General features: G+C 44.1%; 1 protein-coding gene across 4 annotated transcripts in view; it reads right to left on the bottom strand.

The window, feature by feature from the left end:
- GRK4 (G protein-coupled receptor kinase 4) overlaps positions 1–25,071 on the bottom strand; it is a 203,877-nt gene that overhangs the window by 17,807 nt on the left and 160,999 nt on the right. For all 4 annotated transcript variants that reach the window (XM_077280049.1, XM_077280052.1, XM_077280050.1 and 1 more), the window contains 3 exons: positions 15,731–15,823; positions 11,571–11,634; positions 11,351–11,491 (listed from right to left, as the gene is read on the bottom strand). In XM_077280049.1, coding sequence (XP_077136164.1) covers positions 11,351–11,491; positions 11,571–11,634; positions 15,731–15,823 — 298 coding nt within the window. The remainder of the gene's footprint in view (positions 1–11,350; positions 11,492–11,570; positions 11,635–15,730; positions 15,824–25,071) is intronic.

Genomic DNA, 25,071 nt, shown 5'->3' with positions numbered 1-25,071 from the left:
GTTGAAGTCTGCAAAAGACCTGAGACTGGGACGGAGATTTGTCTTCCAACAAGACAGTGATCCCAAACATAAAGCAAAATCTACAATGGAATGGTTCACAAATAAACGTATCCAGGTGTTAGAATGGCCAAGTCAGAGTCCAGACCTCAATCCAATCGAGAATCTGTGGAAAGAGCTGAAAACTGCTGTTCACAAACGATCTCCATCAAACCTCACTGAGCTCGAGCTGTTTGCCAAGGAAGAATGGGCAAGAATTTCAGTCTCTCGATGCAGGCTCGGACTGGCCCACCAGGAAACCGGTGGATCCCCCGGTGGGCCCCTGACTCCCCCGGTGGGCCCCTGACTCCGACAGTCTCTCTCTTCTCAGTATCCCTGCCCTGCATGCATGATTTAAGCCCCGCCCCTCCCCGCTGAGCTTCTGGCAGGAGCCTCCTGCATTGCTAGGTATAACATAGGGTGGGGAGAACAGTGTGCAGGCAGGATCTCTACCTTCTCTCTCCCTCCCCCGAGTCTCTGGCTAGGATGGGGGGAGAGAGGCTCAGCACAGCCATTTCCCTGAGCTACACTAGCTAAGATGCTGCTGGAGCCGCTCACAGCAGTAAGCCCAGCCCACCAGCACGGACCAGGTCAGGCTGCTGGAGTGTGGGGCCAGGAGAGCTGTGCAGCCACTGCTGAAGAAAGTGCTTGATGAAGTGAATAGAAGATGGCCTCTCTCCCCCATACTGCTGTCAGATAAGCTCTAAGCTCTGCTGTCGGCACGGTCAGGAGGGGGAGGGGAGCTCCAGAGGAACACAGTGCCGACCTGAAGTGAGTACTGGAGCTTCCTGCTTATGTCTCTATCCTGACTTCGTTCTGTCCTCCACCCCAACAAAAGCTGTTTTTCCTGTTTGCCCCATACATCTGCGCTCTCCCTGCCCCCTCTACCCCTTTCTGCTTTCTAGTTGCTGATATCACAATGTCTCCCCCACTGCTGTTCTGTGATGGTGACAGGAGATCCCCATCTTCTTCACAGCGCTTGCTGCCCGCGATCCATCTATCTTATTTCTGTGTGTGTATAAGGTTATGTGCACACATTGCTGATTTTGATGCGTTTCCGCAGCGTTTTTGGACGCGCGGCATTGCCTCAAATCCGCAGTGCGTTGTGCACACAATGTTAATCAATGGGAAATACAAAAACGCTGTACACATGCTGTGGAAAAAACATGCAGAATCGCTGCAGGTTTTTTTCCGCAGCATGTCAATTATTTGTGCTGAACCGCAGCGTTTCTGCTTCCATTGACTCTGAGTAAGGCTACTTTCACACTAGCATCGGTACGGGGCCGTCACTATGCGTCGGCCCGATGTACCGACGCACGTTGTGAAAGAAATGAACAACGGGGGCAGTGGATGCAGTTTTTCAACGCATCCGCTGCCCCATTCTAAGGGTTCGGGGAGGAGGGGGCGCAGTCGAAAATGGCGGACGTGACGCACAAAAAAAGTTACATGGAACGTTTTTTTGTGCCGACTGTCCACCAAAACACGACACATCCGTCGCAGGACGGATGCGACATGTGGCCATACGTCACAATGCGTCGCTAATGAAAGTCTATGGAGAAAAAACGCATCCTGCAGACAATTCTGCAGGATGCGTTTTTTTCTCCAAAACAACGCATTGCGACGTACACCAAGCAACGCTAGTGTGAAAGTAGCCTAAGGCAAATCCGCACATCAAAAAACGCATGACAATCCGCAACAAATCCACATCAATTCCGCAAGCATTTTGGCCTACATTTTCTGCAAGAGATGCAGATTCTGTGCGGAAAATTCCACAGGCCATTCTGCAACGTGTGCACATACCCTAAGTGTATACACAAATGCACACCTATACACTATATAATAAGTACAGTGTGCATGTCTGCAATGCATTTATGTAAGGCTACTTTCACATTTGCGGTTAAGTCCGCAGCGTATCATCCGCAACCGCAAACGCATGCAAACGTCTGTTAATCCATCGTTTTTTATCCGCATCAGCTTACGCATGATGGTAAAAAAAACGCAGCATTTGCATGCGTTTTTACATGTGTTTGCGCTTTTTATGCGCATGCGTTTGATATTTCCAGGAGGGTGTGTCTTTAATGGGCATGCGCAGTCCGAAGTACGCAAGCACATCAAACGCATGCGTACGAAAAGACATGTGTACGCATGCGTTCCCATAGATAGTAATGCGTTTTTTTGCCGCTTTCCTTGCGCTAACAACCGCATACGTTTCTAGGCGGCAAATTGACGCCTCTAAAATTACTACATGTTGCGTTTACCGCGCCAAGCCACAGACGAAACGACGCATGCGTCGTCAAACGCGGCAAAATGCAGCCGATCGCAGACACATGCGTCCCTAATGTTAAATATAAGAAAACACAACGCATGCAGATATTTGCGGAAGAAACACTGCAGACACAACCGCAAATGTGAAACCGGCCTAAGTGAATGTGTATACAATACATTTGCCATTTTTAGTGATGGATTCAGACATAAAAAAGCATATATGCTTTAGTTAAATGCGCCACAAAAAATGCTCATATACCTTTAAAAAAACCTTGCACTTTTAAATGCAGAATGAATAATATATCTATAATGTTATTTATAGCAAAAATATAATAGTAAAAAAAAATTACCAAGGGTTGTCCCATTTTAAAAATTACTTCATAATCTTCGGGGTATAAAAAAAAAAAGGTAAAAAAACAACTGAGTTTTAGGCTGTGTGCCCACGTTGCGTTCGTTATACATTTCTGCCTCGTTTTTTCTGCAGCGGAAACACTTAAAAAAATGCATTCCCATGCAATCCTTTGGGATTTCGCAGTTGCTGTGACCATGCTGCGGATTTTCCCGCTGCGGAATCACATAGCGCTAAAATCCACAACATGTTCATTATTTCTGCGGAATCGTGGCGATTCTGCCACCATAGGATTGCACTGAAACGTTCACTTTACGCATGTGGCTATGCCCACCATGCGTAATGTGAGCGCTTCATGTGCAGATGGTACCCAGGTCTGGAGGAGAGGAGACTCACCTCCAGGCCCTGGGTACCATATTCATGTAAAAAAAAAAAAAGAATTAAAATAAAAAATAATGATATACTTATCTTCTGATGGCCCCCGGAGTCCTCCCGGCTCTCAGCGGTTCACGCGGCGGCTTCCGTTCCCAGGGATGCTGTGTGCGAATCACCTGGGATGATGTTGTGGTCACGCGACCGTGACGTCACAAAGGTCCTTCGCGCAAAGCATGCCTGGGAACAGAACGTACTGGGAGCGCCGCTGAGGAGATCGGGGGCCGTCAGAAGGTGAGGATAACCATATTTTTTAAAATTATTTTTAACATTCTATCTTTTACTATTGATGCTGCATAGGCAGCATCAATAATAAAAAGTTGGTCACATTTGTCAAGCACTATGCTTGACAAGTCTGACCAACCTGTCAATCACTTTTCCAAGCGATGCTTCAAATCGCTTGGAAAAGCGCAAGCATTCTGCAAGCTAGAAACGCTTGTGTTTTGTGGGAAAACAGCAGGGAGTTGCGGAAATGCTGCGCAGCATTTCTGCAACGTGGGCACATAGCCTAACTTTTTAGCTTTGTTGATTGGGTGCAGCTGTGAAGTTGTCTGCAGCGCTGAGGTCAATCACTGAACTCGGTGTCTGATGAAGATGTCACAATCCACTGAGTTCGGTGATAGATTACAGCACAGTAGACATGAGTCTCATCAGAGGCGAGAACAGTGGAAAGTGGCCTCGCTGGACCCCGATAGTGACCTTATGTACACACGGTGTCTTTTTCAGGATTACCAGTAGTTTGTTTGGAAAACACCTGAAAAAAAATGATAAAAAATAAAATAAAAATGATCCACAGTGTAAAAATGACTTGTACATAAGTTCACTCTTTTTCAGCTTCTTCTAACAGCTTTAGGTTTTCAAAGATGAAAAATGGCTGAAAGAAGGCAGCAAGAAGCTCACTATTAACACTCATAATAATGCATTGCGAAAAAACGCGTAAAAAACGCATTCGGATTTCTTGCAGAAAATGTCTGGTTTTCTTCAGGAATGTTTTGCAAGAAATCCTGACATGTGCACATACTCTAAGGCTATGTTCACACGGTGCGTTTTTTGGTGCGGATCCGGAGCGGAATTTCAGCTGCGGATCCGCATCCGTTTTCCATGTAGGTTACAGTACAATGTAACCCAATGGAAAACAAAATCCGCTGTGCCGACGATCCTTTTTTCCCCAGGAAAATCCGCGCGGATTTGCCTGCGGAAAAAAGAAGTACCATGTCAATTCTTTCTCCGGATTCCGCTGCGGGTTTCCAGCAGCACCAATAGGAAACTGCATTTGGAAACCCGCAGTGGAATCCGCAGAAGAAAAAGGATCAAAATCCGCAGCTAAAATCAGCGCTGAATTTTAGCTGCGGTTTTTCAAAACAGGACAGGAAAAAAAACTGATGAAAAAACTGAACGTGTGAACGTAGCCTCAAAGATGCTTCAGGAAAAACAGCTATGTTAGGCCGGTTTCACACGTCAGTGGCTCCGGTACGTGAGGTGACAGTTTCCTCACGTACCGGAGACACTGACACACGTAGACCCATAAAAATCAATGCATCTGTGCAGATGTCATTGATTTTTTGTGGACCGTGTCTCCGTGTGCCAAACACGGAGACATGTCAGTGTTCGTGGGAGCGCACGTATTACACGGACCCATTAAAGTCAATGGGTCCGTGTAAAACACGGACCTCACACGGACGTTCTCCGTCTGGGGTCCGTGTGCGTGCAGGAGACAGCGCTACAGTAAGCGCTGTCCCCCCCACATGGTGCTGAAGCCGCGATTCATATGTTCCCTGTAGCAGCGTTTGCTGCAGAGAAAATATGAATAATAGTGTTTAAAATAAAGATCTATGTGTCCGCCGCCCCCCCCACCCCTTGTGCGCCCCCCGCTGTTCAGAAAATACTCACCCGCTCCCACGTTGGCTGTCACTCCTTCCTCTCTGCCCCGCGCCTCCTACTGTATGCGGTCACGTGGGGCCGCTCATTTACAATCATGAATAGTCGGCTCCGCCCCTATGGGAGGTGGAGCCACATATTCATGACTGTAAATGATCGGCCCCATGTGACCGCATACACTAGAAGCCGCGGCCAGACCAGGAAGCAGCGAGGGAGGCGGGTAAGTATTTTCTGAACAGCGGGGGGCGCACAGGGGGTGGGAGGGCGGCGGACACATAGATCTTTATTTTAAACACTATTCTTCATATTTTCTCTGCAGCAAACGCTGCTGCAGGGAACATATGAATCCGCGATGAAGGGTACCACACGCGTGGGTACCACACGCTCTGTGTGGTACCCACTCGCCATACGGGCGGCACACGTGTGCCGCACGTATGGCCTACGTGAGTTCCCAGGCACACGGACACGGATAACTCCGGTACCGATTTATTCCGGTACCGGAATTATCTGGACGTGTGGGACAGCCCTTATGTTCCTGAAAACAGTTCCTATAACAAAATCAATGTGTGCAGGCTGGCGTCTAAAAGACATATGCACAACCTAGGAGCTCATTTTTTTTGTTTTATTTGTTTTTGTGTCCCTAAGCCTACAGAGTAATAATCTTTTATATGGGACCACCCGTTTAAATGATATGCATCCTCTGTTGACAGCATTGTCAATATCAAACCCTTATACAAACTTAAAAATAAAAAAGATTGATCTCTGGGAAGCTAAAAAAAATAGTAAATCTTGATGGCTTAAAAGTGAACGGGTGTAGCTAAGGATCACATTGGTATTCAGGTTTTTTTTCTTTGTATTGTTATAGTGACAGAAAAATTAAACTAAGGCCATGATCACACGCTCAGTATTTGGTCAGTATTTTACCTCAGTAAAGGTCCTTGAGACCTCTATGGTTACCATTCTGATGCATCGCTGACCCCCGATCATGTGACGGGGGTCAGCGATGCGCTCATTTGGCATTTAACTAGTTAATAGCGGCGGGTGAATCGCGATTTCACCGGCCGCTATTGCGGCCACATGTCAGCTGTTCAAAACAGCTGACATGTCCTGGCTTTGATGCGGGCTCACCACTGGAGCCCTGCATCAAAGTGAGGGTTCTGACCTCGGATGTACTATACCGACCGAGGTCAGAAAGGGGTTAAGTAAAAGAGCCACCTTCAGCAGCACCAAGGCTGCATTCTGTGAAGGTGGCTCTTATGCTTAGTATCCCTAGGAATGCTGAAATAATCACTTTTATAAATGTTGCCGCCTCCTGTGTTCAAAATACGGTACATGCCCAGCGCCTGCACTCTGCCAACGTTACTCGCCTGCTGTAAGTTCACGGGCAGTGCGCATGGTGCATGCCTGAGAAATGTTGGCAGAATGCAGGTGCTGGGCATGTATTTTGAACACAGGAGGCGGCGCACAGACGCAAGAGGGAGATGATTGACGTCTCGGAGGCGGTTGACACCGGGGTAGAAGACATACCTCCGGGACTCAATACATGTATGGCGCAAAATTTATAAAAGTGATTATTTCAGCATTCCTAGGGATACTAAGCATAAGAGCCACCTTCACAGAATGCAGCCTTAGTGCTTATTGGCTCTTTTACTTAAAAACGCCCTGGGGGGGTGACAGGTTCCCTTTAAATACAGTGATCAGGTCTTTGTTTTTTTCCGTTAGTGTCTATCTTTTTAGCGAAAAAAAAATGTGCAGCATGTTGTACCTGTTTTTCTAATGAATATAATGAAGCTTGCTACTGAGCCTCCTAACAAATACTACAAAACAAAGGTGTACCTAGCCTGAGCATTGAAGTTTAGAGTGGGCCCCTGGAGTCAGTTCCATTGGTGGGCCCTAGACACTGGGGCTACCCCAACCCCCGCTACATAATTAAGACGTGTACTACCTTAGATTATACGCTGATATTAGTGTGTTTTACCGCACAATTGGTGGTCTTGTATTTATTGCTATGTAGCTACATAGTGGGCCCCAAGAATGATTTTCTCTGGTGGGCCCAAGGTGCTCCAGTCCGACGCTGTCTCCATGTACAAAACTGATAGAGACATACCCCAAGCGACTTGCAGCTGTAATCGCAGCAAAAGGTGGCGCAACAAAGTATTAAGTTAAAGGGACCGAATAATATTGCACTTTTCAGTTTTGAATTTCCACAAAAATTTTAAATAACCAATACATTTTATTCAACTTCACAATTGTGTTCCACTTGTTGTTGATTCTTCACCAAAAATTTACATTTGGTATCTTTATGTTTGAAGCATGATATGTGGGAAAAGGTTGAAAGTTCAAGGGAGCCGAATACTTTCGCAAGGCACTGTACTTGGATACAGCATTCTGTGAACAGCCAGCTTCTTTAGCAATGACCTTTTGTGTCTTACCCTCCATGTGGAGAGTGTCAATGACTGCCTCCTGGACATCTGTCAAGTCAGGAGTCTTCCCCATGGTTGTGGAGCTACTGAAACAGACTAAGGGACCTTTTGAAATGCTTAAGAAGCCTTTGCAAGTGTTCTTAGTTAATTATTCAAATTTACTGAGATAATGACTTTTGGGTTTTCATTGGCTGTAAGCCATAATCATCAACATTAACATAAATAAACACTTGAAATAGATCACTCTCTTTGTAATAACTCTATATAATATATGAGTTTATTTTTTTGTATTGAATAACTGAAATAAATTAATTTCCTGAGAAGCACCTGTATGTATGTGTATGTGTATATATATATATATATATATATATATATATATATATATATATATATATATATATATATATATACACACACACACATACATACATACACACACACACGTACATACATACACACACACACACACACGTACATACATACATTTTTATTTCTGTACAACCATGTATTTATTTTTCATTTATTTTAGACCATTTGTAAATGTATTCTGCACTTTCACCACCAGATGTCGCTGTCCTCGCACTCATTCGCTTCTGCCATACTTCTGATATTGCTGGCGGTGCGGCAGGTGATTAGTGCAAATGGAAAAAGCAGGAAGTTATAGGAATTATATATTTTTTTTAACATAATTATTAATTTATGTTACTACTGTATGCAATATGTTTAAAAAAGCATCAGCTAATGTTTTCTAGGTCTGCAGTGTGGTGCATTTGTCATGAATCTTTAAACATAATCAATAATGACCGGCATTTTCATGGTTACTTTCATCTCTGATGTGAATGGACTTGACCTCTTGCATAATTTATGGCACCCGGCCGTGCTTTGCGGTGCAATCGGAGACAGAATGGAGCTTATAATGGTGTCCGGTACGATAATGGCTCTGGACAGGAGTACAAGCATTGGCCCCTATGGGTGGGCACATAGAGCATAAACCTCTCCAGACAGTATCGTGAGGGTTTTTTTTCCAAAGTCGATCATCTACTCACACCAATTTTGGGATATTCAGGTCCTGGTGTATAGAGGGGGCATTCTTGACAAATAAACAGAATGAGGGCTCAGCGAGAAAAACAAAAAACACAAAACACCATCTATGTTCAGCTCACATTATTATTAACCCATTATCTACCAATGTCCTTTTGTTGGGACGCCTAATCTTTAGCTTCTAACAACTAAGATTTTATAATTTTTATAATTAGGTCCAATTTTTTGTGTTGTGTTTGTAAAATGAATGTTTTCAAAATAGGAAATCATGTCAATGTCATTTTAAATTGAATAATGGGACGCCCTTTTCTGAAAAACTTGTAAAAATTTTAATTTGGCAAGCAATGGGTTAAGGGGTAATCCAGGATTGGAAGAAAAAAACCATGGCTCCTTTAATTGAAGTGAATGGAGCTCAGCTAGGCCATACCATGCATATCCCACGGTCAGAGGTGGCGCTATTTCTGAAAGAAGGCAACCATATCCTTGTAATCCTGGAAACCCCTTTAAGCCCTGCCATTGCATCCCACAGATTACCTCACCGTCCTGACAACAGGTCTGTAGACGTCATTAGTGGGGGGTCCAAGTTAAAGACGATGAGACCTTCCTCATTTTATGGGATGACCCCACCCTAAGTTTTACATGCTTACCCCATGTGTAGGGCATTACAGTAGCTTCGGTATGGTTACGACCACTCTTATTGTGACAGTTAGTTGTTAGTGGTCGTAACCATGGATACCTAAACTACTGCAATGCCTGCACATGGGGGAAGCAACATAGCAAATCAGAAGAACTACGCTACATTTCTAATTGGAGGTATTTATTAATGTTATTATTACACCAACTACAGATTGGGATAGCTCTCTCCTGATTTGCTCTCTTGGATTGGTCCATTTTAGTAAATATAGAAGACTATGAGTACATTGATACCTGGGTGCTACCAGTTGGGGGCGTACCCCTGCATCCTCTCACACTGTCCAATCAGGGAGGACAGCCTCTGACTAGGCAGGGACACACCTCTTTAATAAGGGAAGTACGCCAACACCCACTTGTCAAAACTCAATGTAAAAAAGCCCAAAAACACCCAATTGTCAATTTATTCATTTCCTCATTTCCTGGAAGCATAATTGAGGAACCGCACAATGTGATTTAATAATTTCACGGGGAACACAAGAATTTACTAACACAGACCTGCCGGGATAGCGGGGGGACAGGTTTTATTAATGTGGCCTGTGACTTACAGAAATTAGAACATACAAGTCCCCATTACAGCACATCACATCATCTATTACATCAATTATTGATCGGTGGGGTTTTTGTTGATTTTTGGCGGGGTGTTTTTGTTTTCTTTTTTTCCTATAGAAACTCATCATAGCTAAAGGGAAGTGGGATCAATATTTCACTTGGCCTGGACACCTCTCCAGCACTCAGCCTATTGATTGTTTCCTGGGAGGTGGAATGCTGCAGGCAGCGCGGCGGGGGGCGCCGGGAGCGAGGGCATGGGAGCGGAGATGTGAAGGGCACGGCACTCCCTGCACCGCGGGGGCATCGATCTGCTGACCCTTCCCTCTGGCCTCTAGACACTGGGCAACCTACACCCCATGGTTCTATCAGGGGTCGGCGGTCTTCTGGAAGGTGGTGGTCCTTTCATAAGGGTTGTAGATCCCCGATCTGACAGTGGAAAGGTCACCCGAAGATCGCGGAGGTCTGCATAGTGCAAGGACCGGCCACACGCAACTCCACACGATCACAGGTCCCGGGCCATGAAACAACGGATGTGTCACGTCCTCCTTACACAGTTTGTACGGGCACTTTGCACTTATTTTGGGCTGTAACTTAAAAACGGGTTGCGGGTAGTGATGAGCAAACATGCTCGGATAAGGTGTTATCTGAGCATGCTCGGGTGCTAACCGAGTGACTTCGGCGTGCTCGAATGATATGTTCGAGTCCCCACGGCTGCATGTTCCATGGCTGTTAGACAGCTGCAACACATGCAGAGACTTCCTGTTTATTAGCCAATCCCTGCATGTGTGGCTGCTGTCGAACAGCCGCAAATTAACATATTATTCGAGCACGCGGAAGACACTAGTTCCTGGTGGTCCTATAAAAAAAAAATGAAATAAAATACTGGACCCCCAGAGCCCCACAGCACTGCTACAAGTGTCCCACGTCGATGTCCTGGTTTCCCCTCCAGCAGGGGGTATCATCAGTGCGGCTCCATCTGGGCTGGAAGAGACAAAAGGCATCCATGATTTTTGTTTTTTTCTGGCTTGGGTAGAATGTGACCGCCAATTAGTAGCCATTGATTGGCTGCAGGGGTCACTTAATACCAGAAGAAGAGGCTAGGAGACTGGCGAAAGACTCCAGTAGCAATTGTTTTGAATGTTTGTTGTCTTACCTCATCCCCAATAGTTGAAAATTGGATGCATTACGCTAACGTAAATCCAATGCACTTTTTCTTGTAGGCAAAAATAAATGGAAGTCTGAATTAGGCCCTAGCTGTGGCAACCCAAGGATAGGCTATTAAGAGGGTCCGATATCTGGGACCCCCACCAAGTGTAAAAAAGGAGTGTGGAATAAAATGGTGACTACAGACTGCAGATGTCACTGAATCCTTGTGTACTTCTAATAAATTACTTTTTATTTTTTTATTTTAATTAGGCCTCGCTATTTCTCCATAAAAAGAGGTTCTGCAGCAGTTTCAATGTCAACTAAACAAAGGGAACCTCATACACACAACACGTACAACCATGGGCACACCAGCAGCACTATTCACCCTGATACCCCTCATCTACCAACCATGCAGAGGTGGCGTCACCAGCCCAAGGGGCCCCGTACCGTTATATACCTAGTATATGAAGAGGACTCACATGAAGATGACGGGAAGGACGGAGTCAATACAAAGAATAAAAGGAGAATCCATACTTACTACAAATCGACTATTTACTTTTTCTAAAATCTGCTTTTCGTTTAATGCCATGGATTCTCCTTTCCGCTTTTTTATCCTTTTCTTTTCCAGCTTTTTACAGGCGTACATCTTCCCGGTGGCTCGGACTTGGCAGGCGCACACCTAGCCAAAAGAAAAAAAATCATGACGCGTCAATGAAGGACGTGTGATATAAGGGTGCGAGAGAGATGCGGGTACCCACCTCACCAAATCCACCTTTCCCCAGCACCCGGTAATGCCGGAATGTGTTCTTTGTGACCGGCTGCCTGAAATACAAGAGGGTGACAATGACAAGGATATAGTGTCAGACATCATGGGCATGCCCGCTAGTCTTAGCACAACGCAGACCTGGGTGGTTCGTTGTTGGTCTCATTACATAACTTCCTCAGCATGGTGGGCCAGATATGGGGACACATCTAACCTGGTGACCTTTTTCCACGCTCCGTAATCCAATTTTTTGCTTTCTTCCTTTAGTGGATTTGATCCACAGAAGGCTGACCCCTGATTTTAAGCTGTACCCCAGGGTCACATCTCTAATAAAGTGGCAAGAATATGATCAATCATACACTGATCACCTTGCCTGCGAACATGTGGAACATCACATTGACAATCCGGGAGAACACACGCATGCTCATCTATAGGTCAATATCACAAATCCGTGAAACACAAACCATTTTCAGATTGGAATCTTTCGAGATTTTAAGATTAAATTTTAGGTATCCTACTAAAAAAAAAAAGATGCAGATTACCCTACATAATAATGTGGCCAATTTATGTGCAGATTCTTAAGACATATCCACAGGAGAAAGTGGCTTTGGAAAATCTACATTGTATTTACCATAGGTTATTATCTGCTGGAGATCCAGAAGGAAATGAGCAGTCCCTCCACATATGCGCAAACGGAACCCGGTAAAGTAAGTCTGCTTTCAAAAGTATAAGTTCTAATATAATTTATTTTTAGCAACTGACAAAATGAAAAGTGAATGAAGAAAAAAAATAAATCTAAATAATCAATATTTGGTTCGACTTTGCCTTCAAGACAGCATCAGTTCTTCAGATACACAGCTTTTGAAGGAACTCAGCAGGGACATGGTTCCAAGCATCTTGGAGACCTAACCACAGATCTTCTGTCTATTCATGTAATCCCAGACAGACCGGATTCAGAACATAGAGGACAATTCCTGTATTTCAGTCTCTCACTATGGATCTCAGCAGTAACATTTCTCCTTGTGGAGAGTGACACGCCTGACATGCCAGTGTGAGGAGGCTTATAGGCCAAGCAATGCTCCTTTGGTAAATTAAATATGCAAATTACCTCTTCAGAGAGGAAGAGGACTTTAACTCTACTGCCACCTATTGGAAGTAGGAATCCTGAAAGTCAATATCGACCCTTTAAAGAGCCTTGCCTAGCCAAACCAGATCTCACGCATTGCACCGATGAGGGTCAGCACACCGAAACACCGTTTCTGCAAATTGAGATTTTGGCTTTTATTCCAAATCATGTGGCAAGGCTCGTTAAAGGGTCGATATTGACTGATTTCTACTTCATATAGGTGGCACTAGCGTTTATTTCCTCTCCCTCTCTGAAGAGGCAATTTGCATATTTAGAGTCTGACAATGGCATTCATGTGTTGCGGTCCCGGTCCCATTACGGCCCTCATCGCCCAGCCAACCACCCCTCACAGACTAGACCGCAAAGTGCCGATGGGTCACTACGACAGATAAATACAATACAAGCAAACAATTGCAGGTTCCAGTCCTCAAGGCTAGCTGAAAAAAATAAAGAAATGTATGTATGTAAAAATAAAACCGCAAAATTAAAAAAAATAAAAAAGCTAAAAAAAATTGAAATCATCAACTTTTTCCCCATCCAAAAATAAAAAAAATTAAGATATTAGGTATTGCCATGTCCACAAAATTCCAATCTACCAAATATAAAATAATTTAACACCGTCAGAAAACAAATACGGTAAATATTTCTAGTGTTGCCTCACCATTCCCTAAAAATGGAATACATTGCATGTACCCTAAAATTGTACCACTAAAAACTACAGCTAAGAGTGCAAAAGAAATAACACTGCTGAAAAAAAAATTTTAAGACACTAAAATAACAATAATAAAAAGCTATACAATGTTCGGTATCGATAATTGTAAGGACATAAAGAATCATCTTAACAAGACATTTTTACAGCACAATAAACTAGGTAAAAATAAAATACAAAAAAAAAAAAACAATAGCACAAAAATAAAAATTAGCTGAATTTTTAAGGGGTAAAATGCATGAAAAAAGAAATTTGCATTTGGGTTTTAGCAAACATTTTGTACCATTTGGCTTTTCTAGGCTGTTTCACTGCAGACTGATGGATTTAGAATGAGTTAATTGAGCATCCATCAGTTCTGACAGGGAGGTAGTAACTTTTATCTGTCTTTTACCGCGCTCCTCTCAGACCACATCAAAGTAGAGCTGAACTTTGACAAATACACAAGGAAATAGAGCCTGTAAAAATCAAATGGAGCAAAAAAAATTATGAAACCCTATTGCAAAAATTATTTTTAGCCAATAATACATACATTTATGTACAAAACCTGTCCCCAAAAGCGTCCAGATCCTTTAAAACCACACATATACATACTGATTGCACCTTTAAAAAAAAAAAAAAGCAAAAAAGTTAAAGGGCAAAGAAAATAAAAAAAAACAAAACCATGTTGACATCTCTAATGTGTGAATAATGTAGCGGAGACTGTCATGGTGGGCCCCTTGGAGGATCCATCATCCCAGGCCCCTTTGTACCAGACCACGGTAAAATCGCCGATGCTTTAGCAGAAAGTAGTATCTAAGAACAGCCGTCTGCTTCATGGCAGCTTCTTCCAGCAAAACACCATAAAGCAATATCTAATCAATAACGTAACTACTTTGTTCCAAGGTCCAGTGCTCTTTATATGAACACATAACCCGGCGTTTCGCAGCCACTCAGCAAACACGTCACCTTCTTGCCCTGTAGAAGCCCATAGAACGGCGTTATCCGAGTGGAACAATTCCGAGTTATGGCCAGGCTCTTATCTAAACTCGCTGCTTGCATTTATTTTATGGCATTTTAGGGCCGTAAGACCAGGACGTTAGAAGTCGGCGATGCGAAGTCTGTGAATAACAGGTCGGACACGGCCACACACAATTACCGTATAGCGGGGGAACATTTTCCTTACACTTACAGCGTCCCTTAATTATACAAAGACACTACTACTGAGCTATAGGAGCGTGGAAATATTATTACCAGTAAAAAATAAAAATAAAAGATCCATCAATCTCCCAAAACAGGCTGGATTAATGGCACCCAAACAGCCTAGTCCGGAGTCCTAGTAATACTAGGAACCAAGTGTTGTGTGAACTGGTGTGCACACTACCGCCCTAGTCTACTCAGCAACCCCTTTTCGGGATTGGCAAAGGTCCCAGTGGTCGTACCCTACGCTGCCACTCTGTTTTGAAGGCTGTGGAGCTCCAAGAAAAGCTCCCAGCGCCGGCACATTATTATACCCTGGGGCCCAGTGAGCAGAAGCAAAGAGGAGGGACCCGGATTGGGTCTGGGCCCTCCCCCCTCTTTGCTTCTGCTTTCCAGGCCCCATACACCAGTAAGGGTAGTAACGTCCTGATAGTGGCACTTGTTGGACCCCCACTAATCATACATTTATCCCCAGGTAATATGCATGACATATTTGTCCAGTATCGGGAAAGTACCAGGGATGTCCGGTAGATGCACATTAGATTAGAGTCGGACGACCCCCTGGTTCGGCTGAATACCTCATGTGTATGGAGACCTCCTGATCCAGCCACAACAGGTGATGCTGGGTAGAGAATGTTGAATTTTAATGCTCGATCCTTGTGTTTGTGTCCTTCGGATATAAGCTACTGCAAGTCATGTCCGACCGACAGCGGCTTACTCCCCTCTCCCCATATAGAATACTTGAACGCGCTACTGGGAATGGACGAGTCAGGAGACACAGCCGTCGTCCAATCAGGCAATTAACAGACCGCTAATAAAGGCGTCTCAACATTTTAACTAAAACGTTCACATACTAAGGAAAAATTAAGGTAGGCAGCTAAACAGAGAAGGAAAGGAATCTGTCATCAAAAAATGACTGTTCAAACCAAGCACAGGTGCTCGATGCACCCGTGGCAGCTAACAGTTTTCCATCTATCTCTGTACTTTTTCTCGCTCCTGTGAAGTCAGAGAAGGTGAAAAACGAGTAGGTGGGAAGGTGCACCGAACTGTTTGGCCATGCCGAGGATGCACTGGAACTCCTGAGCTTGGTTTGCACAGTCATTTTGTGCTGACAGACTCCCGTTAAGGAGTTGAAGGCACTTACCTCTCAAGCCATTTCCATTGCAAGAAGCGGGAGAAATACATGCTTCCCTGAAAATCCTCAAACGGTCCACCACTCAGATAATCGTGAACCACTCTGCAAGAAACAGGAAAAGAGGTAAGGAGCATGAAAGTACGAGGAAAAATAATCTAAGATCTTATGGGAAACGGTAGCACCACAGGTCCCTTCCCCGATCCAGCCATTTACTCATTTAATGGAGAATTTGTAAACTACAATGAACATCAATTACAAATTCTGGTATCCGGTGACATCTGATGCAAAAGCAGCGCACCGAAGCGCTCTGCATAGCCGGATGAGAAAATGGTCCGAACCAACAGAAACCTAAGGGATCAATTCCAACATCAGTTCCTGAACCACGATTGCAGGGAAAAAAAAACAAAAAACAAACACCGGATGGTTACATGAATGCAAAAAAAAACCCTGAGCATCTTGTATTAATTACAGAATGATAGAAATGCACAATGAAATAATGCACAGCAATAAAAGGCAAAAACACTACTAAATCTACAAGAGTCCAAAGGAAAGCCGGGTCACAGTCAAAAATAAAATATATATAATGGGTACGATTCAGTTGATGTCATAGATGTGTTACGGTGTTGTCAGATCCATAAAAATCACTTAAAAAATGACATTTCAAGCACAACAATAAGAGAAAGACTCATACCTAAAATAAAATAAAAAAAATTGTGAAAATTAAAACAGGCAATGGTCTCAATTCCTATGATGTCTTAAACGTGATAAGGGGCGTTCAGATCCCTAAAAGAGACTTAAAAAATTACATTTAAAGCACAGCAATTAAAGAACATTGTGAAAATTAAAATATGTAGCAGTCTGCATTCATATGAGGTCTTAAATGTGTTAACCGGTTGTCAGGCCCTTAGATATCGCAAACAGATGTCGTTAAATTGCTGGAGGGGGAACAACCCCAAAATTTAAAATGTACGAATAATTATTATTACTTTGTTTGTTTTTTATACTATTCTGCACCATTTGAAAGCAATTTTTGATATCACAAAAGAAAAGGAAAAACAAAGCTCAAACGACAGCCAGAGCGCGATGCATCCATGTGACAAATGCAAACATGCCAGTGGATGTCAGCAGCAGGGATCATATCGGACCCTGTACACCACCACCAGGATCAATACCGTCATTCATAGAAAAGGTCTGAAGTGGAAAACAGCAAACGTAACTGCGACCAGCGAAAAGGGCACACATTCCGTTCACACAGGAGAACACGTGGAATCAGGGCCGCGCCAGATTCCTGATAAAGAGGTCACAGGCGGAGGCTAATCATTTATAAACTGGTCCAGCGGAAAACCGGACTGCCAAGGAAAAGTCATGGAAACACATGTATTATATACAAAAGTACAGGGCCTTGAATGTATTCATACCCGTGAGCCTTTCCACATTTTTTTCACGTTAAAATCCCAACAAAATTTTGTTGGGATTTTATGTGATATACCAATACTAAGTATTTGAGAGGTGTAAAGGAAAGGGATACACAGATTTCTTAAATATTTAAAAAATACAAATCTGAAAAATTGTGACGTGCATTTGTATTCAGCCCCCTGTGACAATACGTTGTAGGACCACCTTTTCCTGAAATTATTGCAGTAAATCTTTTGGGGTCTGTCTCTACCAGCTTTGCACATCTACAGGTGACGTTTGGGCCCATTCTTCTTTGCACAATCGCTCTAGATCAGCGAGATTGGATGGAGACATTTATGAGCAGCAATTTTCAAGTCTCGCTACAGATTCTCATCGATAAGATGGACGATGCGGTTTCCCTTTTCTTGGGAAATCGTCTTCATGGCAGCTCCTCGATTCAAACTAGTTGTAAGTCAAATTTATTTATGAGAAGGCCAAGATGATTGTCTATAAAATGATGGTAGTCTCACATTAGAAGGAGTAGCGAATGGTGAGATATGGAGTCTGAAAGTCAGAAGTTCAAAACGTTACACACAATGGGGAAAATAAGTATTTGCTACACTGCCGATTTTGAAAGTTTTCCCCCTACAAAAAATGGAGATGTCTGTAATTTGTATAGTAGATACACTTCAACTGTGAGAGACAGAATCTAAAAATAAAATCCAGAATATCACATTGTAGGATTTTTACATAATTCATTTGTATTTTATTGCATGAAATAAGTATTTGATACAATAGAAAAACAGAACTTAATATTTGCTACAGAAACTTTGTTTGCAATTACAGAAGTCAGACGTTTCCTTTAGTTCTTGACCAAGTTTGCACACACTGCAGCAAAAATTTTGTTCCACTCCTCCATACAGATCTTCTAAGTTTCGGGGCTGAGTTTCAGCTCCCTCCAAAGATTTTCTATTGGGTTTATGTCTGGAGACTGCCTAGGCCACTCCAGGACCTTGAAATGCTTCTTATGTAGCCACTCACTACTTGCCCTAGCTGTGCTTTTTGGGTCATTGTCATGCTGGGAGACCCAGCCACGACCCATCTTCAATGCTCTTACTGAGGGAAGGAGGTTGGTGGCCAAAATCTCAAGATACCTGACCCCATTCATCCTTCGTTCAAAACGGTAAAGTCCTCACTTCCCCTTTTCAGAAAAGCAGCCCCAAAGTATGAAGTTACCCCCACCTTGCTTCACGATTGGGATGGTATTTTTTGAGTTGTACTCCTTCTTCCAAACACTGCGAGTGGAGTTGAACTAAAAAATTTCTATTTTGGTCTCATTTGACCATGTCTCCTCTGGATCATCCAGATGGTGATTGTTGAACTTCAAACGAGCCAGTATATGTGATGGTGTGAGCAGGGGGACCTTGCACGCCATGCAGCATTTTAATTGAGACTGATAAGAAAAATGATAATTACTTACGGGTAATTTGATTTTCCAGATCCATGACAGCACCGGTACATGAGAGATGGTCCCGCCCCCAAGAACAGGAAACCTGCATAGGAGATAAAAGATGTCGGCGGCACCTCTCTCCTCAGTTTGTTTACAGAGAATGTAAGGTAACCGCTATGTTAGTTTTAGGCATATAAAAAATTATATTTAACTCTAAGACTATTTATCTATTGTTATGTTAAGTGGTTATTACCCCATCTTTCATTTGTGTCTCTTTTTTTTTTTTTTTTTTGAGATTTTTTTTTTTTTTTTTAAGATTTTTTTTTTTTTTTTTTGTGAATCACACACCATCACCAAGATAGGGCGGGAACTAGAGCGGTGCTGTCATGGATCTGGAAAATCAAATTACCCGTAAGTAATTATCATTTTTTCCCTTCCCCATGACAGCACCGGTACATGAGAGGAAGAAATAGAAAGAACCTCTAGGGTGGGACAACAGCAGATAGTACTTTCCTACCAAAGGCAAGATCTGATAGCCCCAGATTCAATCTATAATGGCGGAAGAAAGTAGAGGGAGAAGACCATACTGCTGCATTACAGATTTGCTCTATCGATGCATTTGCCCTCTCTGCCCAAGATGTGGAAATAGCCCTCGTAGAGTGGGCCATAACACCAGGTGGAGGGACCTGTCCCGAAGAGGAATAGGAAAGTGATATAGCCATACGGAGCCAACGTGCAATAGTCGATTTTGTGGCCTTTTTTCCCCTGTTTGTCCCCTGAAAGGAGACAAAAAGGGCTGTAGACTGTCGCCATGGTTTTGTCACTTCTATATATTGAAGAAGGCAACGTCTGACGTCCAAGCAATGGAAGGTTTCTTCTCCCTGGGATTTTGGATTGGCACAGAATGAAGGCAAGATTATCTCCTGGTCCCTGTGAAATTTCGAGTTGACCTTAGGTAAGAAGGCCGGATCAGATTTTATAATTACCCTATCCTCCAGAATTTCAGTATACGGAGGGTCAATAGATATAGCCTGAAGCTCACTAATGCGTCTGGCTGAGGTAAGGGCAATCAGGAGAACTGTTTTTAGAGTTAGCGCTTTTTCCGATATGGAGGAAAGAGGCTCGAAGGGAGAGGAGGTCAAGGCGTTTAAAACTAAATTTAAATCCCAGGGAGCGACCTTTGGACGAGGTTTGAATGGTCTGGCTGTAAAGGAGGCCCGAATGAACCTACACACCCAGGGGTGATCAGCCAATTTTTGGTCAAACAAGGCGCTAAGCGCCGAAACTTGCACTTTTAGAGTGCTGGTAGATAATCCCCTCTCCAGACCCTTTTGGAGAAACTCTAGGATTTCAGATATAGGGACCTTCTGAACGGTATCAGTTATCCCTCGGCCTGAGAATTCTAAAAATTTTCCCCATACCTTTTGGTATTTATCAGTTGTGACTTTTTTTCTACTGGACAGTAGAGTAGTAATTAACGGATCCGAGAACCCCTTTGCTAGCAGAAGTCCCCTCTCAAGTTCCAAGCAGTGAGGTGTAGGCTGTGAACCTGAGGATGTGTCACCGGACCCTGGTGCAGAAGGTCTGGGACCTCTGGAAGTATCCACGGGTCCGAGATGGACATACGTCTGAGCCAAGTGAACCAAGCTCTCTTTGGCCAGAAGGGTGCGATTAAGATTATGCGTGATTTCTCTTCTCGGATCTTCTTCAGGACTGTAGGGATCAATGGGATCGGGGGAAACGCTAGTTGGAATTTCCATTGGTGTAGTAACGCATCTACTCCTTCCGGGTTCTCTTTCGGGTTTAGAGAGTAGAACCTTTTTACTTTTCGATTCTGCCTTGTGGAAAAAAGATCCACTTGAGGAAGCCCCCAGACTGCACAGATTTCTCCAAATATTCTTTGATTTAGCGACCACTCGCCCTGGTGCAGGACGTGACGACTCAGAAAATCTGCGACAAAGTTTTCCGACCCCTTTAAGTGTGTACTTGTGAGGGATAAAAGGTGGTTTTCGGCCCAAAGAAATAATCTTCCTGCTTCTTCCATTAGGGAACTTGATCTGGTTCCTCCCTGTCGATTTATATACGACACCGTTGTGCTGTTGTCGGACAATACTACTAAATGTTTTCCTTTGAGGTCTTCTTCTGATTGAAGAATTGCTTGCCTTACTGCTGTCAATTCCCTCAGGTTTGAGGAGGCTGATTGCATCTGTGGATCCCATAGACCCTGTAGGATCCGATCTGATAGGCGTGCTCCCCAACCTAACGGGCTCGCATCCGTGGTCAGTACCACCGGATTCTGGATTGACCATGGGACCCCTTTTTTTAGATTCCCGGAATCTAGCCACCAGCTTAGAGAGTCCCGGACATGTTGTGACAATACGATTTTTCGGTTTAGATTGTAGGGTATTCTTGTTTGTTCTGACAGGATCTCCCACTGTAGGTCTCTTGAATGAAGTTGTGCCCATTGGACCGCCGGAATTGTTGCAGTAAGCATGCCTAGGAGAGACATGGCTTCCCTCACCGAGACGTATTGGGCCACCTGTATTTGTGTTATTCTTTGTTTTATGACCTCGATTTTCCTGTCTGGAAGGATACAGATCTGTTTGATTGAATTTAATTGGATCCCCAGGAACTCCTGTATCTGGGCCGGAATCAATCTTGATTTTTTTAAGTTTATTATCCACTCTAGTTTGGTTAGTAGCTCTCGTACTGTCGTAACTGCTTTTATGCAATCTTCTTGATTGTCTGCTATCAAGAGGAAATCGTCTAAATAGGGCACTAGCAGAATGTTTTCTCTCCTTACGAAGGATGCTACTTCCGAAATTATTTTTGTAAAAATACGAGGAGCTACCGATACCCCAAAGGGGAGACATTGGTATTGTAGATGGGTGTAGACCTGCCCCAGCTGCACAACCAACCTCAGGAATTGTTGATGCTCTCTGCTGATTGGCACATGATAATAGGCATCGGTAAGGTCTATCACTGCCATATAACATCCTGGATACAGCAGTTTTACCGCCGTTCTCAGAGTCTCCATTTTGAATTTTTCTACTCGGATGAATTTGTTTAATTCTTTTAGATTGAAAATAGTTCTTAAAGATCCATCCGGTTTTGGAGTGAGGAAAAGGGTGCTGTAAAATCCCCTTCCTATTTCCTGTGAAGGTACTCTTACCAGGACTTTCTTGTCTAGAAGAAGACGAACTTCTTTTTCGAGAACTAACTGGTTCTTTTTGGCCACACGAGTAACTTTTATTCGGTGGGGAGGAAGGGAGATGAAATTTAACCGTAGACCGTCTGATAACAAGTTGATTATCCATTGGGACGGCTGTAAGGTTACCCACTGATGGACAAAAAACCGTAACCTTCCTCCCACCTGGAATATGGCGTCATTGTTTAGGATCTGGTTTTGGGGGTTTATTGAAAAGAAAACCTCTTTCTCTTTTCTCACCCCAGGGTTTCCCCCGTGTGGTTCTATCCGTTGGGCGGCCTCGGCCCCTACCTGATCCTCGAAAGGACCGACGATTGTCATACCAACGTCGTCTAAAGAAGGGAGGTGGAGGGAAGTGTTTTTTCTTGTCCGCCGCTTTTTCTAAAATCTCATCTAAAGCGCTGCCGAATAGATATTGACCCTCACAGGGGACTGCACAGAGCTTCACTTTGGATTGGAAATCAGCATTCCAGTTCTTTAACCATAACGCCCTTCTTCCTGAATTTGAAAGGGCACTAGCCCGGGCAGCAAACCGCACCGAATCAATGGCAGCGTCCGCCAGGAATCCCGCTGCATTTTGAAGTGGAGGGATGACTTCCAGAAGTCTGTCTCTTGGACATTTGTTTTTTATTTGGTCGCTAAGTTCCTCCAGCCATTTAACCATGGCACGGGCAGTACAAGTAGCCGCTACTCCAGGTTTAAACGCCCAAGTTGAGGCCTCCCAGGTTGATTTTAGAAAGGCATCCGCCTTTTTATCTAGGGGGTCTTTTAGGGCCCCCATGTCCTCGAAGGGAAGTGCTATGCCCCTGGAGGTACTTGCGATAGCCGCGTCCAACTTAGGCGCCTTTTCCCATTTCTCGCAAATTTCCTCACTAAAGGGATATTTACGTTTTAAGGCCTGGGGAACTGAAATCTTTTTATTCGTTTTTTTCCATTCTTTTTTAATGAGATTTAGAATGTTATCATGAAACGGGAAAACTTTTCGTTTCTTATCCTCCAAATTACTGAACACAGAGTCCTGAACTGTTTGCTTCTCTTTTGGCGTCTCAACCCCCAGGGTGGACCTGACCAGTTTTAGCAACTTCCCCACATCTTCTGATAACACATAAGGCCGGCCACACTCTTCATCTGAAGAGTCCAGGTCCGAACCCTCGTCGGGCGGAAGCTCACCCAGTTCACCCTCGGATTCTACGTCAGATGCCTGGGCAGACGTAGGGAATGGGTTTACGGAGCTCTGCAATCCATGATGTTTTAACTGCTCCTTTACAGTGCTTTGTACTTCGCTTCTAACAATATCTTTTATATTCTGAAGCAAAGATGAAGACTCTTCAGACACAGTTTTTTCTATGCATGAGCGGCACATACGCTTTTCATACGTTTTGGGGAGGCTTCTATCACAGAGTGCACATACTTTATGCTTTTGTTTAGAGGTGACTTTTTTTCCCTGCATATATACAAAAAACACAGTGTCACTGACATGTTTTTTGCCTTACAAAGGCACTCACCCACCGGACCCTTAGTACCACGACAGGCTGTGGGATTTCAGCTGGGATCGTCGATTCCTTCAGATCTGCCATCCTGCAGGAGACTGTTCCCAGCGCCTGCTTGCCGCCTTGCACTTTTAAATATGGCGGGCAGGAAGTGGTGTGTGCATCTCTGAACTTTCTCCCCCCCGGGGAGTGTCAGCACACCGCTTCTTCAGCGTGTAGCGTCACTTCCGGTTCAATCCCGGAAGTTCCCCCATTCAGTCGGCGCCAGCGTCGTGATGGGTACGCTCACTTTTCTCCCTCGGCCCAGCCTCCGGCCAGGAGCGGACGCCGGGGAGTCCCCAGTGGGAAAGACGCATCTGCAGCTCCAGGTATGGAGGCGACGCGCACACGCCGCCACCGCTGCTCCCACCGCGGACCTCGGTCAGAGACCGGCAAAGCAAGGGAGACCTCTCCCCATGCAGCACCGCAGGTTCCCCGCAAGAACAGGAAACCAAACTGAGGAGAGAGGTGCCGCCCCCATCTTTTATCTCCTATGCAGGTTTCCTGTTCTTGGGGGCGGGACCATCTCTCATGTACCGGTGCTGTCATGGGGAAGGGAAAATATAGATTGTGTGTGTGTGTGTGTGTGTGTGTGTGTGTGTGTGTGTGTGTGTGTGTGTGTGTGTGTGTGTGTGTGTGTGTGTGTGTGTGTGTGTTAACCTGGCCACTCAGTATATTTTATTGTTGCAGCACAATTTTGCCATAATATACAATCTGTACATCTGGGAGTAATTAACCAACAATACCTTGAGCCCCCAAATTTGTAGTCCATCTTACTAGAACTTGAATGTTCCAACTCCATAGTAATTTACTACAATACAGCAATCCCAGTATAGGAGATCTCTAGTGGCCACGGGTTACGCACGCGCAGTATAGTGCTGGTTACTGGTTGGTATGCAATAAGGAAAAAAATGATTAGAATTAATTAATGAAAGGATAGTTAAACGCATGCACTATGGCATAAGCTATAGCCTCCAACGGTCGCGAATCACACACACGCAACACATAGTAAATTAACATGTGACATGACAAGAGGAGAAGGGGCAATAGCTTAAAGATGAGGCATAAGGCTGGGCGAGTGCGCTGTGAAGAGAGTTCCTTGCGCACACGCAACAAGGCCTTTGGTTCCTGGATGCCACATGAAAGAGTGTAACACGGATGCATTCTGCGCAGGCGCAGTATATCATATGGGAGCATGGAAGGATTCGAAAGATTTCTCAATATGAGTGACAAAGGGATGAGGATGTATTCAGGAAATGGCCATATATAATGACCAGAGAGGTACTGTGAGATTATGGTGGCAGAAAGGATCAATTAACATCACTTTTTATCACAGCATCAGGCAGAAACATATTGAAGCCTCCTGATAATGCTCTGATCTGAGGGGAAACGTGGAGTGAATATTGAGATGTTATAAACAATCCTTCCTCCTTCCCTCTTGTCCTCTCTCCCATCCTAACTCCGTCCTCCTCCTCCCACCCCACTTCCCTCCCATCCTCCCTCCCCATTCCCTCCTTCCTTTACTCACTCCTTCCTCTCCTCCCTCCCATTCACTCTTCTCTTCCTCCCTTCCCTCCCATTCTCCCTCTTTCCCGTTCACTCCTCTCTTCATCCCTCACTTCTTCTTAATCCTTCTATATTTGTTACTTCAATCCCTTCCTTTTGTTATGCTCTTGTCTTCGTCTCCTCTTTCATCATTCATTCCCTTTGTTCCTTCAGTACTTTGTCTTTCAGTCAGATTTTCTCCTTTCCTCCCACCTTGTTTTTT

Source organism: Ranitomeya variabilis, chromosome 1 (genome assembly GCF_051348905.1).
Source record: "Ranitomeya variabilis isolate aRanVar5 chromosome 1, aRanVar5.hap1, whole genome shotgun sequence".
Taxonomy (NCBI): Eukaryota; Metazoa; Chordata; class Amphibia; order Anura; family Dendrobatidae; genus Ranitomeya; species Ranitomeya variabilis.
The sequence above is the reverse complement of the archived record's forward strand: the minus strand, read 5'-3'. Positions and strand labels throughout refer to the sequence as shown.